The following is a 15,137-nucleotide window of genomic DNA, read 5'->3' as shown; positions in this document are numbered from 1 at the left end:
AAGAATACTTGGAAATTTCTTACATCGACCTTCAAAACTTGAAAATGTTTCGGAAACTAAAACATTATTTCTCTTCTTAAATTTGTTGGATTTAAATGATATACGAATATTAAATACTTCCATATGGCATTTTCAAATCCAAAATTCTAAAAATTATTTTTATGACAAATCTCTGTTAATCTTACTTCCTCGTTCGGATTGTCGGAGGTCTAGGATGTATCAAATTCCTTTTGTAAGCTCTGAAAGGTCAAGGTTTCCGATTAGATACCAAATACCCTTCATTGCTAACAATCATAAGCTGAATGATAAAATTCTGTTTGATCCATCCCAAAAATCTCAGCAAAAATCTCAGCTAAATTTAAAAAAGCAAATATTAAAGATTGTTTGCTAAAATCTTGATTATTCACCATTGATGATGGAAATTTAAATTATTTGATCTTCTTATTTGTGTGTTTGTTTTTGTGTCCCTGTGTCTGGGACGGCCTCCCACGCCCCTCCTACCTGATATTTATATATTTACTTATCTTTTATGGGTTTTTTCTATTTTATGTGTATTCTACCGTATTATATTTTGAAATCATTATTACGATGAGATGTTGATGTTTTTTCCAATGTTTTTGCACTGTCCCAGCCTTAAGAGCTCTGCTCTCTGTTGGGGCATAATATTGTTTGTGTATTTTTTGAGTTGAATAAAGAAAAAGTTGAAGTTGAAGTTGAAGTATCGAATAAAATATGGGTACGCATCTATTTGGTCTAAATACCGTTGTCAACTAAGTAAAAATGAAACATTAAGCGAAAAGCAAAAAAAATGTTTCAATAATGTGAGGCTGTGGATCTTTTAGCGGCATTTTATTGGTTTTACTTCTTAAATTTGGGTTTATTAGTTTCCTTTTGTCTATTTGTTTTTTTTTATCTCAGTGATGACAACCGTACCCATACTTGGATTTCATATTCTTGTTCCTGCTACATTTTTTTCTATTTTATGCAGTCATGCAAGGAACTAATCCCCTGTGGAGAAACGTTCTCATTTCTGTAAATCTTCGTAAAATTCTTCGTAAATTCATATATTCAGGGATATAACAGCTAATTGGATTTCTTAGTTGCAGTAATTTGGTATTTTTTTGGGGGACAGACCCAACTAGATATAGGCCTCAAAGGTCCATTTTTCTCCAAGCTCAGGGCGGCTGACCTTGTGAAGTTGGACTTCTGACCCTTGCCCTACCCCAGGACTCGACATATTTGTTACCAGTAGTCGAACTTGCAAACCAAAGGATCGTAGGTCCAGCGTGCCTTCTACCTGGCCAGGGTGGCTCCATAGTCATAGCTAAGTGGATAACTAATACTAAAACAATCAGTCCGTAAGGGATTCTGAAGTAAAAACAATCCTCTACTTTTCCCTCTTGATGTCCCTCAATTTCTTTCTGGAAAGGCATGTTCTTGTCGGGTCTTTCCACTTCAATAATTTTTCTCTCTCTTTTTAATTCTATCCTAATTTGTATGTCTCTCTTCTCTTCTTTTAAAATCATTTTCAGCTATATGTTAAATCTCCTTCTAAATCTTCTATCTGTTAAATTTCCTATCTGTTAAATGTCCTAGTCTTGTTCCAGTTTTTTTTTTTTTTTTATTTCACAAAAGTGTTTTATTCTTGTTTTCTGTGGTCCATTACAAGCAAAGCTTCTTGGGACTCGTAACAGCTTTACTTTTGTAATAGTTTTTCGTTTAGTATTAATAAATTGATTGGATGATTGATTGATTGATTAAAAGTTACCGTGCGCAATTTTTCCGAGTAAAAAATAATTATAAATAACACGGAAAGAAAACTCTGAAAATAGCAGACACGAATTCTGTATTACAATTTTAAATATTTGCCCATTATTGTGCCACCCTTTGGTGGCACAGTGGTATTGATCTTTACTTGGTAAATCGGAGCCTGAAACTCGGTCTCAGCCGCTGTGACCCGCCGCAAAGCCAGAATTTGGTCTGGGCGATTAAATTATGCAAAAAAGACTCCATAACAGCCCAAACAAGAAGAAGAACATATTATTCCGTTTTCTTTCGTTTTATTTAATATCTTCTAAAATAAGTAAAATAAATATGATACTTTTCCTAAAATAATTCCTCTGTGGGAAGAACTATGAATCTCCAAAGTCACGAAAGAGTCCTGTGTTTATCTGCACCAGGACTCAATATATTTAATTAATATGTGATCAAAATTTATTTAAGGAATATAGTTTTATTGCGTAATTTTAAAGACTTATCCCTCTCAAGCCCTAAATATATGGGACATATTTGATATAACTAATTATTAAAACAAAGCCTTCTCATCGACCACAGATCCATCCGCTGCATATGTCGTTAGCCAAAGTTCGGAAATAAGTATGGTATTTCTTGGCTCATATCCAACCAAAGCTTCAATGACAACCTATAAAAATTAAGACTATTATAGACAATCACACACACACACACACATACAGACACAGACAAACACACACACACACACACACACACACACACACACACACACACACACATATATATATATATATATATATATATATATATATATATATATATATATATATATATATATATATATATATATATATATATATATATATATATATATATATATATATATATATATATATATATATATATATATATATATATATATATAATACTAGCTGTTGGGGTGGCGCTTCGCGCCACCCCAACACCTAGCTGGTGGGGGCACTTCGCACCCCCCAAACCCCCCGCGTGCGTAAGTCGTTATGCGCCATATTAGTTACGCGCTATTGTAGTTGTGTCCCTGTTTCCCACCTGTGAATATAGATAGATATATATATGTTTTTAACTACGTTTGCCATTGAGCTTTGTTGATGGTGATTGCTAATCGAACATTCCCTGTGTCCCGGTCTTCATTTATATATCCCCCCCTGTGCCCCCAGCGTCCCCGTTGCAGTTGTGTCCCTGTGTCCCAGTCTGTAATTTCTCTTTGAGTGTCCCGGTCGTCATTTATATTCCCTGTGTCCCGGTCGTCATTTGTGACGTCAGTCGACAGACAGACACACAAACAAACAACTTATTTTTATATATATAGAAGATATATATATATATATATATATATATATATATATATATATATATATATATATATATATATATATATATATATATATATATATAATGAAAGAATAAATCACCAATCCAACAGCACAAACATGAAAAAAAAAGAAGACAGAAGGAGAAAAGGAAGACTGCTTTCCTGCATTAGTAATTAATATAGATCAATGCTTGAATGAGGCCTTAACCCTACTCATCCATACAATTACAGAGGTCAAGCAGCATAGCCATACACAGTCAACCACAATGAATAATCCATGGACAGGCAGTCGTGTCGTAAGTAAGTATAAGTCGTCATTTACCAAATATTAAAAACAGTAAAAAAAAAAGACAAATTATTCTGAGGCAACAACCCAACACAAGGGCTCATCAGGAGAATACACACTTGCCTAAAGGGTTTCGGTACTTTAAATTCCCTACCCAGGCAAGTGGCGTGCCATAGATTCCTTACGGTTTCCCCGTGTTAGGTATCACCCCCAAAATAAATGCCTATGAAAAAATAAATGTAGAACAACCAAGTAACACCAAAACAAGCTTATCATAAGAACGGTATGGATATATGGTAGATATTTGATATATAGACTAAGCTTCAAACTTTTTTTTCCAGGTTTTTGAATTGTTGTAATCCCTTGTCACAATATAGAATCATCATTTGTAATAATTGCAGATTTTCATATTTGGACCTTCCTACTGACATTATAAAGCTGATTGTATTCAAAAAGGTTTTCTTGTTTAAGGTTTTGAATTGGTGTAATCCCTTGCGAAAATATATACAAATACGTTTGCAATTATCATTTTTTTTTTTTTTGCTTTTTATGCAATTTAATGTCTTTTCATACTCCTTTAAGAAATATTGGGTTATTGAAGCTAGTCCAATTTCTAACAAAATTATTGCAACTTTTAGCCTGAAACTTTTGATTTTTCTTTTTTAAGGTTTTTGAATTGTTGCAATCACTTGTCAAAATATCGAATCATTATTTGTAATGCTTGAAAATTTTCGTTTTTCGGGCCTTCCTACTGACATTATATAACTGGATGCGTTCAAACATGTAGCCTTAATTACTTAGTGAGTTGAATTTAGCTAACAAAAAAGAGGAAATTTCAAATTTTCAGGTTAAAATTTTTTAAATTTCTTAAGTTTAAAATTTTTCTAGTTTGAATTAAAACATTAAAGTTATTGCTCAAGCCCCTTAAATATTTTGAAGTTTACATAACGACTTTAGTGATTCTGAAATGAACTTAAAAATTTTCAAGTTTTTCCATGTCTTAAAAAGACATTGCTTGAACTTGAGAGAAAAGAAATTCGTTAATGATGGTTTTCTAACAACGGTTTCTCCGAACTTTTCGTACTTTTTCAAAGCTTCAAACTTTTGCCTTTCTTTTATAGGTGTTTTTGAATTGTTGTAATCCTAAATATTTTTGCAATTACCATTTTGTTTTTGCTGTTTGAGCGGCTTAATATCTTAATATCATTAGCTTAATATCATTACTGCAAGTCCAAAGTAAAACGGTTCAAAATAGGGATGATACCTTTTTATTGACAGTGAATAGATATAAAATAATTTAACTGGATATTTCGAACACATATACAATGTTCATCATTCAAAATATCCAGTTAAATAATTTTATATCTATTCACTGTCAATAAAAAGGTACTATCCCTATTTTGAACTGTTTTACTTTCGTCATGGAAAGGCAGTGTGGTCTTCGAAGTTATCTACTGCAAGTCCAATTTCTAAAAACGATTTCTGCTAAGCTTCAAACTTTTGTCTTATTTTTTTTTAGGTTTTGAATTGTTGTAATCCCTTGTCAAGGTATTTTTGCAATTAACAGTTTTTTGCTCTTTGAACAATTTAATATAGACCTCTCCATAAATGAAAATCTTCGATTTTTCCATGTGTTACAAGTGTGACAACGTCATTACAATACTGACAGCGAGAATATAACCTTGGTTGTCTGATTTATCTGGCTAGTACTTTCCACGTAGTAAATGCATAAATAAGATTGTGTAAGTTAATCATGTCAAACCTTGCAACAAGGAAATAAAACTAATTGTTACTTTTTTTTAAATCTAAGATTTTTATTTTCACACTCACAAATGAATAAATAAACTAAACAACACTTTTGCACTGGAGAAAACCTATGAGGGTTTGCGGTCCCACAAAAGTCCCCATAACTACTTGCCTAATAAAACGACTATTCAAAAAAAAATACAAAATAAAACAGGAAAACCTTAACTATTTAAATATTCTATTATAAATAAAATTAAAATAAGTAAACTATAACCTATATACTAAACAAAAAAATATCTAAATTAAAATGATAATAGATAAATAGAAAATTTAAGAAAATTAATAATAATAAATCCAGTCTCCATCACTCTTCAATTATCAACTTCCCCCTCCACCACCCTGCCCTCCCAATCCCACTTTATCTCCTGCCCACCCTTAACTTATCAGCCCAGCCTCACCTGAAAAGCTCACCCTTCCTCCCCTACCCACCCTACCACCCAAAAACTTAGTTGATACTGATAACCAGAAAACTGAGCTTATTTATCTGAAAAGTTTTAAACTTTTTGTTTGAGTGGGCCCAAACATCTATTTTTGAGGCTGCCGTCTGGCATCAATGACATCAAATAAAATAGGTTGAACCTCGTACTATCAAATTTACTTGATTACTTTTTGCGATACTTCACACGTAGTTTGTCCGGATTAATATTTACCTGGAAAGGACTTGCTGATGGAGGCAGGTCAGCAGTTACAGAAATCCAGTCAGTTAGTTCAGTTGTGCTAAATGACCTGGTATCAAGAAACGGCACATCATCAAGCACACCATGGCTTGTTTTTACTCTTAGAGTGAGATCAGCAGGGCAACTTGTTTGACCTCTCAAGTAAAAAGTCATACGAATTTCCTGACGAAAGTCAGAATTCTGTATAAGCGGACTTTCAATTGTGGCCATACCTGAATTGATGAAAAATATTAAAGAACATTGTCATCTAATTGGATCTTACTTAAATACTTAGCATGTTTGCAATGGCAGTCTAAAAAATACCCGCTCTAGAAATTTCATTGAAAATTGAATAATGTTATGCTGCTAAATATTTTGCTTATTAATATTTTCTTAGAGAAATTATTAGAGTAACCTCCTCAACTTTAAGTTTTGTGGAAACAACACAAAAATTTGCAGTTATACTCAGAAATTGAATGTTATAAAATCTGTTCACCTAAACTGACAAAGTACAACAAAATATATTATTTTATATCTGAAGTAAATTAATACACTTTTATAAATCAATGGTTTAATTTTATTTCGATTTTAATTGACTTAAAGAATTTCAAAATCCCCAAATTTAATGTAATGGTAACTAATAAAAGACTAAGAGGGGATAGTAGTAGAAACTTTACCTTGATACGGTACTTCCCCCTCAGACTAAACAATTTACAAAACCCGAGCAAAACGAGGGAAGGTTACCTGAAATTGAGCATAAAAGAGTTGTCTTCTAATTTATTCTCCAAAAGAAAATTCTTAGCTTTTGGTCAAATCAAGAAAACGTAAATAACATCAATGGGCAGGTATTGAAAATGCAAGACCATCGGGTTCCTACTGTCACACTTCTGTTTTTTTGTGGCATAAGTACTAATTATATTACCAAGGCCATCACTATCAAAATATTTTCCCCCTGGACCCAGTTTAGATGTTTTCATACCTGAAATTTGTAACTTTCTAAGGAATTTCTTTTGGTTAACTATATATTTTTGCAGAGCAGCATCACATTTTCGTCACTGTTGGTTAGCTGAAACGAGAAAATAAATAAGCAACTATACCTAGTTAAATCTGACAGGGCTTTTCGTCCTTAAAAATTCAAACTTGAACAACCCTTTGATTCCTTAAGACAACTATGCCTTTAAGGGAAATCTATATCTTCTTAAGTTGTTTGGTGCATAATGTTTTTTAGCTTTTCAGTTTTTTTCATCCACATTTCATGTTTTTTGAATTTGGTAGCCAAAACTACCAAAATTCGTATAACTGCATATGGAGATTTTTTTTTTCGTAATCGAAGTCACGGTTTCTTCTGAGTTTGAAAGATATATTAAAGATACATAAGTAAACATCCTTGATACTTTAAATCAAACAGTTCGTGGTAACGAACTGTAGTAAGGAGCGACCCGGCTCAATAGTAACATAGACTCTAAAAAAATAGAATTTTGATACCAATAGTTACATAAAAAAAATAACATTTTAATGCTGATTTTAAATATATAACTTTCATCAAGATCAGTTCTACCTACCAAAAGTTACGAGCCTGAGAAAATTTGCCTCATTTTAGAAAATAGGGGAAAACACCCCCTAAAAGTCATACAATCTTAACGAAAATCACACCATCAGATTCAGTGTATTAGAGAATCTTTTTGTAGAAGTTTCAAGCTCCTATCTACAAATTTGTGGAATTTCGCATTTTTTGCCAGAAGACAAATCACGGATGCGTGTTTATTTGTTTTTTTTTTTTTTTTCCCACGGGTGATCGTATCAACTCAGTGGTCCTAGAATGTCCCGAGAAGGCTCATTCTAACGGAAATTAAAAGTTCTCGTGCCCTTTTTGAGTGACCAAAAAATTGGAGGGCACCTAGGCCCCCTCCCATGCTCATTTTTCCCCAAAGTCACCGGATCAAAATTCTGAGATAGCCATTTTATTCAACATAGTCGAAAAACATAATAAATATGTCTTTAGGGACGACTTACTCCCCTGCAGTCCCCGTGGGAGGGGTTGCAAGTCACACTTTGACCTACAAAAGAGAGAATAATGAGGACTTTTTTTCCCAAGACAGTGAACCAAGACTTGGTTCACTGTCTTGGGAAAAAAGTCCTCATTATTCTCTCTTTTGTTGTTGTATTATGGAAAGGCAGTGTGGTCTTTGTCATTATTCATAAACTTTGACCTGTGTTTACATATAGTAATGGTTACTGGGAAGTGTACGGACGTTTTCAGTTTTTTTTTGGTTTGGGAGGGAGAGTTGAGGTGGGGGAGGGGTTACGTGGGAGGATCTTTCCATGGAAAAATTTCTCATGGGGGAAGAGACTTTCAATGAAGGGGGCGCAGGATTTTTTAGCATTATTTAAAAAAACCATGAAAGAATAAATATGAAAAGTTTTTTTATACATAAAGTGAGGAGCAGCTTTAAAACTTATAACGAGCAGAAATTATTGCGCATATGAGGGGTTTACCTCCTCGTAATACCTCGCTCTTTACGCTAAAGTATTTTTAGTAACTTCAACTATTTATTCTACGGCCTTTGTGATTCAAGGGTCATTCTTAAGGAATTGGGACAGAATTTGAGCTTTAGTGTAAAGAGTGAGGTATCGACGAGGGGTGAACTCCCTTATATGCGCAATAAAAACATACGAATATAGAAGTTCGTTACGTAAGTTAATTCGTAAATTACGTATATTTTTTTTTACTAATGAAAATGTTTGTAAAAAAAATTAGAAGTTCTAGTTGCCTTTTTAAGTAATCAAAAATTGGAGGGCAACTAGGCTTCCTCCCTCTCTTCTTTTTTGTCAAAATCTTCCGATTAAAACTATGAGAAAGCCATTTAGCCAAAAAAAAATCAACATGCAAATTTTGTTTAATTATTAATGTGCGGAGAACCAAGATCAAAACATGCATTAATTAAAAAACGTCCAGAAATTAAATAAAAAAAACAAGTTTTTTAAAATGAAAGTAAAGAGCGACATTAAAACTTAAAACGAACAGAAATTACTCCGTATATTAAAAGGGCTTTTCCTCCTCAACGCTCCGCTCTTTACGCTAAAGTTTTTTTTACTGTTTTAAGAAGTAGAGTTAAGAGAAAGAGTCAAACTTTAGCGCAAAGAGCGAGGCGTTCAGGAGGAAAAGCCCCTTTAATATACGGAGTAATTTCTGTTCGTTTTAAGCATTAATGTCGCTCCTTACTTTCATTTAAAAAAAAATGTTTTTTATTTAATTAAAAACAAAGGAGAACCCAATCAATTTAATGTCGATCTACAGGAAATATTTTAAATCAAACGTAAATATTGTTCGGTGAACCGATTTACGTATGATATGATTAGTAATTTAAGTATTTACGATGAATCAATTTATGTTTGATTGATTTACGTATAACTTAATATTTATCAGATCCATCTGTCAATATAAGGAGGATACTCCATCCCTGAGAAGTGGCAGGACATTTCGACAACGAATTAATAGAAAAGGAATAGAAACTAACCAGGTCTGGAAATGTATCTGTCTACTCCAAGAGCAGTGCCTGAGAACGGAGGCACGCCTTCTAGTCTTCCCTCATCACTTGAATGTATGACCAGCCAATGGCAGCCCTGAATTAAAGTATATGGATAAATGGATTGTTACTTCTTAATTTTCTTTAAATGGATGAAAAGTAATTATATTTAACATTCAATGTTCCGCCATTTGAAGCTCAGGTTTCTCTTTTCAATTCATTTGTGATAATTAAGACAGCCTTTTACTAGATTTTGCTAGATTTGAATTTCATATTTAAAAATTCTTTTTTTTTAATGCGCGGACATGGGTGCCAAAATAGAAAAATATAGGAGACGGGAGAAGGTTTTTTTTTGCTCCATTTTTTTCGTATTTTTCAAAATCTTGGAAAAAAATATCCTATTTCCTAATTGGCACCTCTTTGCAAGGACAATTCAATTTTAAAGATTTTGTAACTTTTTTTTTTCTTTTTTGTTTTAGAATGGACACTCACCCTGTAGAGGCCAAGATGGAAAACACATTTTGTACAATACATCCCATTTTTATGTATAAGTAGAATGTCGTAGATCTGTGTGAGAGAGAGAGAGAGAGAGAGAGAGAGAGAGAGAGAGAGAGAGAGAGAGAGAGAGAGAGAGAGAGAGAGAGAGAGAGAGAGAGAGAGAGAGAGAGAGAGAGAGAGAGAGAGAGAGAGAGAGAGAGAGAGAGGAGAGAGAGAGAGAGAGAGAGAAGAGAGAGAGAGAGAGGAGAGAGACGAGAGGAGCCGAAGAAGGATATGTCCCGAATCAAAACGTGTTAACTCCCCCCCCCCCCCCCCACACACACACACACACAAAATAATAAACAGGCAGAACTTTCAACTAAATACAATAACCAAGGAAATTAAACCTGCTGCATCAGTTGGCAGTGTCTGTGAAATCATATGGAATCTCACTTTTGATTAGTCTGCGTTCAAAAGACAGTATTCATTTAACTGTAATTTACCCTACAACTATGAAACTTCAAAAAGTAATTAGTAATTATTAATAAATCAAAAATAATGTTGTTTGCTCAAAAATTTGTTGAAATGAATCGTTTATTGCACAGAATGCGTTTTGATTATATGACATATTTGCAGATACGCTTACTGATTAACGTCTTCTGAAAATATCCTTCGATAGTCGTGTCCATGTTTGTCACTCCAGAGGTCATCCCCCCCCACCCTCGAAGAGAAGGAAAGTTAACTTCTTAATACACCATTTGCCACAACTTCTCCTGGCCAAAGACAGATGCTCATGCAGACGCCATATTAATACCTTAGTAAATTAAGAGACCTTAACAGACGGATGCGACTTGAGTCGAAGTCACTGATTGAAAACTTTACATATAAGCTTTTGAAAGACGACTCAAAGTATCTTTTTGGATACCCACCATCTCTAATGCAGCTTTATCTGTATACTCTATTCACAGTATCATTGTAAGAAATATGCATAATATAAAAGTCTGATTGCTGTTATAGGCTGCTATATCTGTTTAAGACATTACAAGATATACAAGGACATTACAAGGAAGTTTGGAACGTATATTTGGTCATCCTTGGTTTGCTGTCAATACCAAGGTGCTTGTGCATAATTTCTTTATCCGCCAATATTAAAAAAAAGAATAAAGTGTTCCTCCAATATTCAACTATTTTGTGCAGATTAGCAAGTCAAAAAAGCACCAATGAGGTTGAAATAATTAAGAAATAATAAATAATAAATAAATAATATTTCATAAATAAATGAAATAATATAAACTGTAACTAAAGGCACGGGTAACGGTTGAGAAAATGTGAGCCGGTGGTCATGTCTCCCCCCAAGATACCAAAAATGCCTTCCAGATGTTAAACCTCTTGATATCTTTAATAAATATATAACATCTTCCAGAATCAAAAAAGATTATCTTCTACTTTTGTATCCCTGGATAAAAAGGGCTTATGCTGAGCTGGCTAAAAAGGTATTAGATTGGAATGACCATTTATAAAACAATTATGAAAATAATTACCAATAGACAAAAACCTCAGTTTATGAAGAGCGATTCATTTTTCTTCACGTTTTGGAGGAAATTGCAGTTTCCTGAGTTATAATCTCTTTTAAATTTTTTGATCTATTCATTGTCATTGTTTTAGTGTTTCATACAGCTTTATGTATTTTTCTCCTTGTTACTTTTATTCTATTTATTTTTTTGCATATACAAGTATCTTAATTGATTATGAAAAAATGAGTCACAGGCAGCGCGGTAGCACTGTCTAAGTAAAGAACGATGTTGGCAGAATGAATTATTTATTTTGTTTTAGACCAGGGCACTTTATACAGAAGAAGATAGTGTAGAAACTTTGAAAGGGGCTCATTCGGTCAAAAATTATAAGTTCTAGCGCCCTTTATAATAGTCAAAAGTTATTTTAGGCAACCACCCCCCCACTGCCGATAATTTCCCAAAATACATCCAATCCAAATTTTGAGATAATCATTTTGTTCAGTGTAGTTGAAAGGTTCAGTAACTACGTCTTTGATGATTACAACCACAGCAATCAGGTCGAGGGTTGTAGGTTATGCCCTGGGGAATGTTAGGTTTTTATAGAACGGGTAATCCTAAAAAGTTAGAAGGGGCTTATTGGATTGGTGTTCAGAAGTTCTGGTACCATTTTAAGAGTCAAAGTGATGAGAGGGTGGCTATCCCCCCCGAATATTCCAAAGATCACATAGCAAGGCTTTTGGAATTGAAACAAACCCCCAGAGCTTGGGGCCAAGGGTTATGAGTTATGCTCCAGCGGCGTTTAAGGTTTTTATGAAAGGGAGGGGTTGTATAAACTTTGGAGTAGGCACGTTTGGTTGAAAATTGGAAGTTCTAGCTCCTTTTTAAGAGTCGAAAGCGGTGGAAGGCAAAAATCCACCTCCCCCCCCCCGACTACTCCTCTTTTCACTGAACGCATCTGATTGAAATTGTGAGATAACCTTTTTGTTCAAAATAGTCCAAAGAACATATAATAATGCCTCAAGGTTTGACACAAACCCCCAGAGCCCATGAGTAAGGGTTTTACGTTATGCCCGGGACATATAAGGTTTTTACGAAATGGGTGGTCGTATAAACTTCCGATGGGGCTCATTTAATTTGGAATTGGAAGCTACAGAACCCTTTTTAAGAGTCATAGTGGTTTTAGAGCAAACAGCCCCCCTTCCACAACGACCATTTCCCTAGAAACATCCAATCAAATTTTGAAATAGTAATTTTGTTCAGCGTAGTTGAAGGGTCTGGAAATTATGTCTTTGAGGATGACAGCCCCCCTCCCCCACAGCCCTCGAGGAAAGAGTTTTATGTTAACCTCAGGGGGTATATAAGGTTTTTATGGAAGGGTGGTCGTATATACTTCTCAGGAGGCTCATTGGATTGATTACCAGAAGTTCTAGTGCCCTTTTAAGAAACAAAGTGATCAGAGGTCCTTCCCCCAATACGTCTTGTTTTTCTGAATATCAGTTTTATTTAAAATAGTCCAGAGATCATATAAAAAGATTTTTGTGGTTGATACAAACCACCAGTGCCTGGGAGAAGGGTTTTAAGTTATGCCCTGGAGGCATTTAAGATTTTCATGGAAGGGACGGTTATATAAGCTTTAGAGGTTGCCCATTTGGGTGAAAATTGGAAGTTTCTTGTTCCCTTTTAAGATTCAAAAGTGATGGATGGCATCTAACCCCCCTCCCTCCAACTACTCCTCTTTTCACCAAACGCATCTGATTAAAATTATGAGATAGCCATTTTGTTCAAAATAGTCCAAAGAAAATATAACAATGCCACCAGGGTTGATACAAACCCCAAGAGCCCTGGGGTAAGGGCTGTAAGTTATGCCCTGGATGCATACAAAGTTTTTATTGAATGGGTGGTCATATAAACTTCAGATGGGGCTCATTTGATTTAAAATTGGAAGTTATATTACCCTTTTTAAGATTCAAAGTGATTTGAGAGCAGCCAGCAGCCCCCCCCCACACACACATCTCTATCATTTCCCAAAGGAAACATCCTAACAGTTTTCAGACATCCAAAAAGTTTTGAGACATCTATTTTTCAGCATTGTTTAAAGGCTCAGCAACTATCTGCTTGAGGATGTCACCCCCTCCCCCCTCTCCCGAGGCTTCAGGGCAAGGTCTGTAAGTTAGGCAATTTGTTAATTGTTTATATATATTATATGCTATTGAGAAAAGGTGCGCATGTTTGACTTCTACTTTCCCAAAATACGAAGAGCAGAAAAGATGAGTCTTTCAGGAAATGTTGAACAATTTGTCTTTTCGATTAATCAATGCGGTTTGCAGAGACCTGTCAAAGGGTTTCTTCGCCACTTTTGAAAATCTTTATTCCCGAAAATACAACTGCAAAATATTGCACCTAAGAAAATTACACACATGAGCTGGTACGTACACAAGAAGGAGGGGAAGACCAGGTATGTTTCTCTAAATTTTGAGATTTCTTAGAATGATCCATCAGTAACATTGGACTTCCTGTATAATGCACTATTATTTGCGTTTGTTTTAAAGTTTGTTTTAAAGTAATTCTTGAACTCATTGAGTGTCGAACTAAATCAAAGTGCGTTATGTGTATGAAAAAGACGTAGCTATGGATTTTCAAAAGGATGTAACTCAGGAATGACTGAGTGTATTAACTTCGAACTTTCAGGAAATGATGCAGTAGATGATCAACTAACCAAAAAGGCAATATTTGCACGCTACTACTACTACAACTACCACTGCTGCTACTGCCACAAGAACAACTACTACTACTACTAAAATATCTAAAACTACTACTACTGTATTGAGTATACTAAGGTTGAGGATATTCAAATAAACATCAGAAGAAACGTTCACAAGGAAGTTGAACTAAATCGGATCTTGATTATCGTATCAAGAGGAAACTTCAGGGGCATAATAAGTGGGATGTTTTGTGAAACAAAAGGCAAAATATACCTGCTACTACTGCTATTAACACTGCTACCACTACTATTACTACTACTACTACTAATACACTATTACTGCTACTGTTGTTCCTACTACTACCACCACTACTACAATAGTGCAATTAAGGCTACACGTATAAAGGTGAAAATTTGACAGTATATTGAAGGGGAGTTTGAACTAAACCAAAATACACTATGTACATGCAGCTTGTCAAAAGGGGTATCTCAAAGATAGACTTGGGTATTAAGTTGGAACTTTCAGAGAATACTTAAAGGGGAAGATCAATTGACAAATAGGTAATATGTGCATGTCACTACTACCACTGATACTTTTACTATTACAACTACTGCCTCTAGACTACTACTTCCATTGCAACAACTTGTTAGGGCTATAGCATTAAAATGAAAAGGGTGTCAAAAGGGGGTAAAAAGTCCACATCTGCAATAATTTTTGGAATGGCTTACCGTTTCAAGGTGAAATTTCTGGCGTATCATATATACTACTACCGCTATTAATGTTGCTGCTACTACTGTTATTATTACTACTACTAATAAAGTACTAACAGTGCAACTATTTCCCCTACTACCACGGCAACCAATGTAATACTAGTACTATTAAGACTAAGTCTATGAAGATAAAATTTAAGAGAATATTCACGCCAAGTTCGAATTAACCAAATACACTATAATATAATGTGCATTTAGATTGTCAAAAGAGCGCATCTTAAGAATTGATTTGTGTATTAAGTTCAAACTCTCAGAGAATGCTTAAAGGGGAGGATCAATTTACCAAATGGTAATAT

The 15,137-nt window shown here is 34.4% G+C and overlaps 1 protein-coding gene across 1 annotated transcript in view; it reads right to left on the bottom strand.

Annotated features, from left to right (window-relative positions):
- Positions 1-2,213: 2,213 nt before the first annotated feature.
- LOC136026896 (uncharacterized) overlaps positions 2,214-15,137 on the bottom strand; it is a 58,084-nt gene continuing 45,160 nt past the window's right edge. Inside the window, exons 7-9 of the mRNA XM_065703714.1 lie at positions 9,370-9,475; positions 5,846-6,084; positions 2,214-2,422 (exon numbers count right to left, since the gene is read on the bottom strand). Of these exons, the coding sequence (XP_065559786.1) occupies positions 2,306-2,422; positions 5,846-6,084; positions 9,370-9,475 (462 nt within the window). The 3' untranslated portion in view covers positions 2,214-2,305. The remainder of the gene's footprint in view (positions 2,423-5,845; positions 6,085-9,369; positions 9,476-15,137) is intronic.

This window comes from Artemia franciscana, chromosome 5 (assembly GCF_032884065.1).
Source record: "Artemia franciscana chromosome 5, ASM3288406v1, whole genome shotgun sequence".
NCBI lineage: Eukaryota > Metazoa > Arthropoda > Branchiopoda > Anostraca > Artemiidae > Artemia > Artemia franciscana.
Note: the sequence above shows the minus strand (reverse complement) of the source record. Positions and strands in the feature narration are given on the sequence as shown.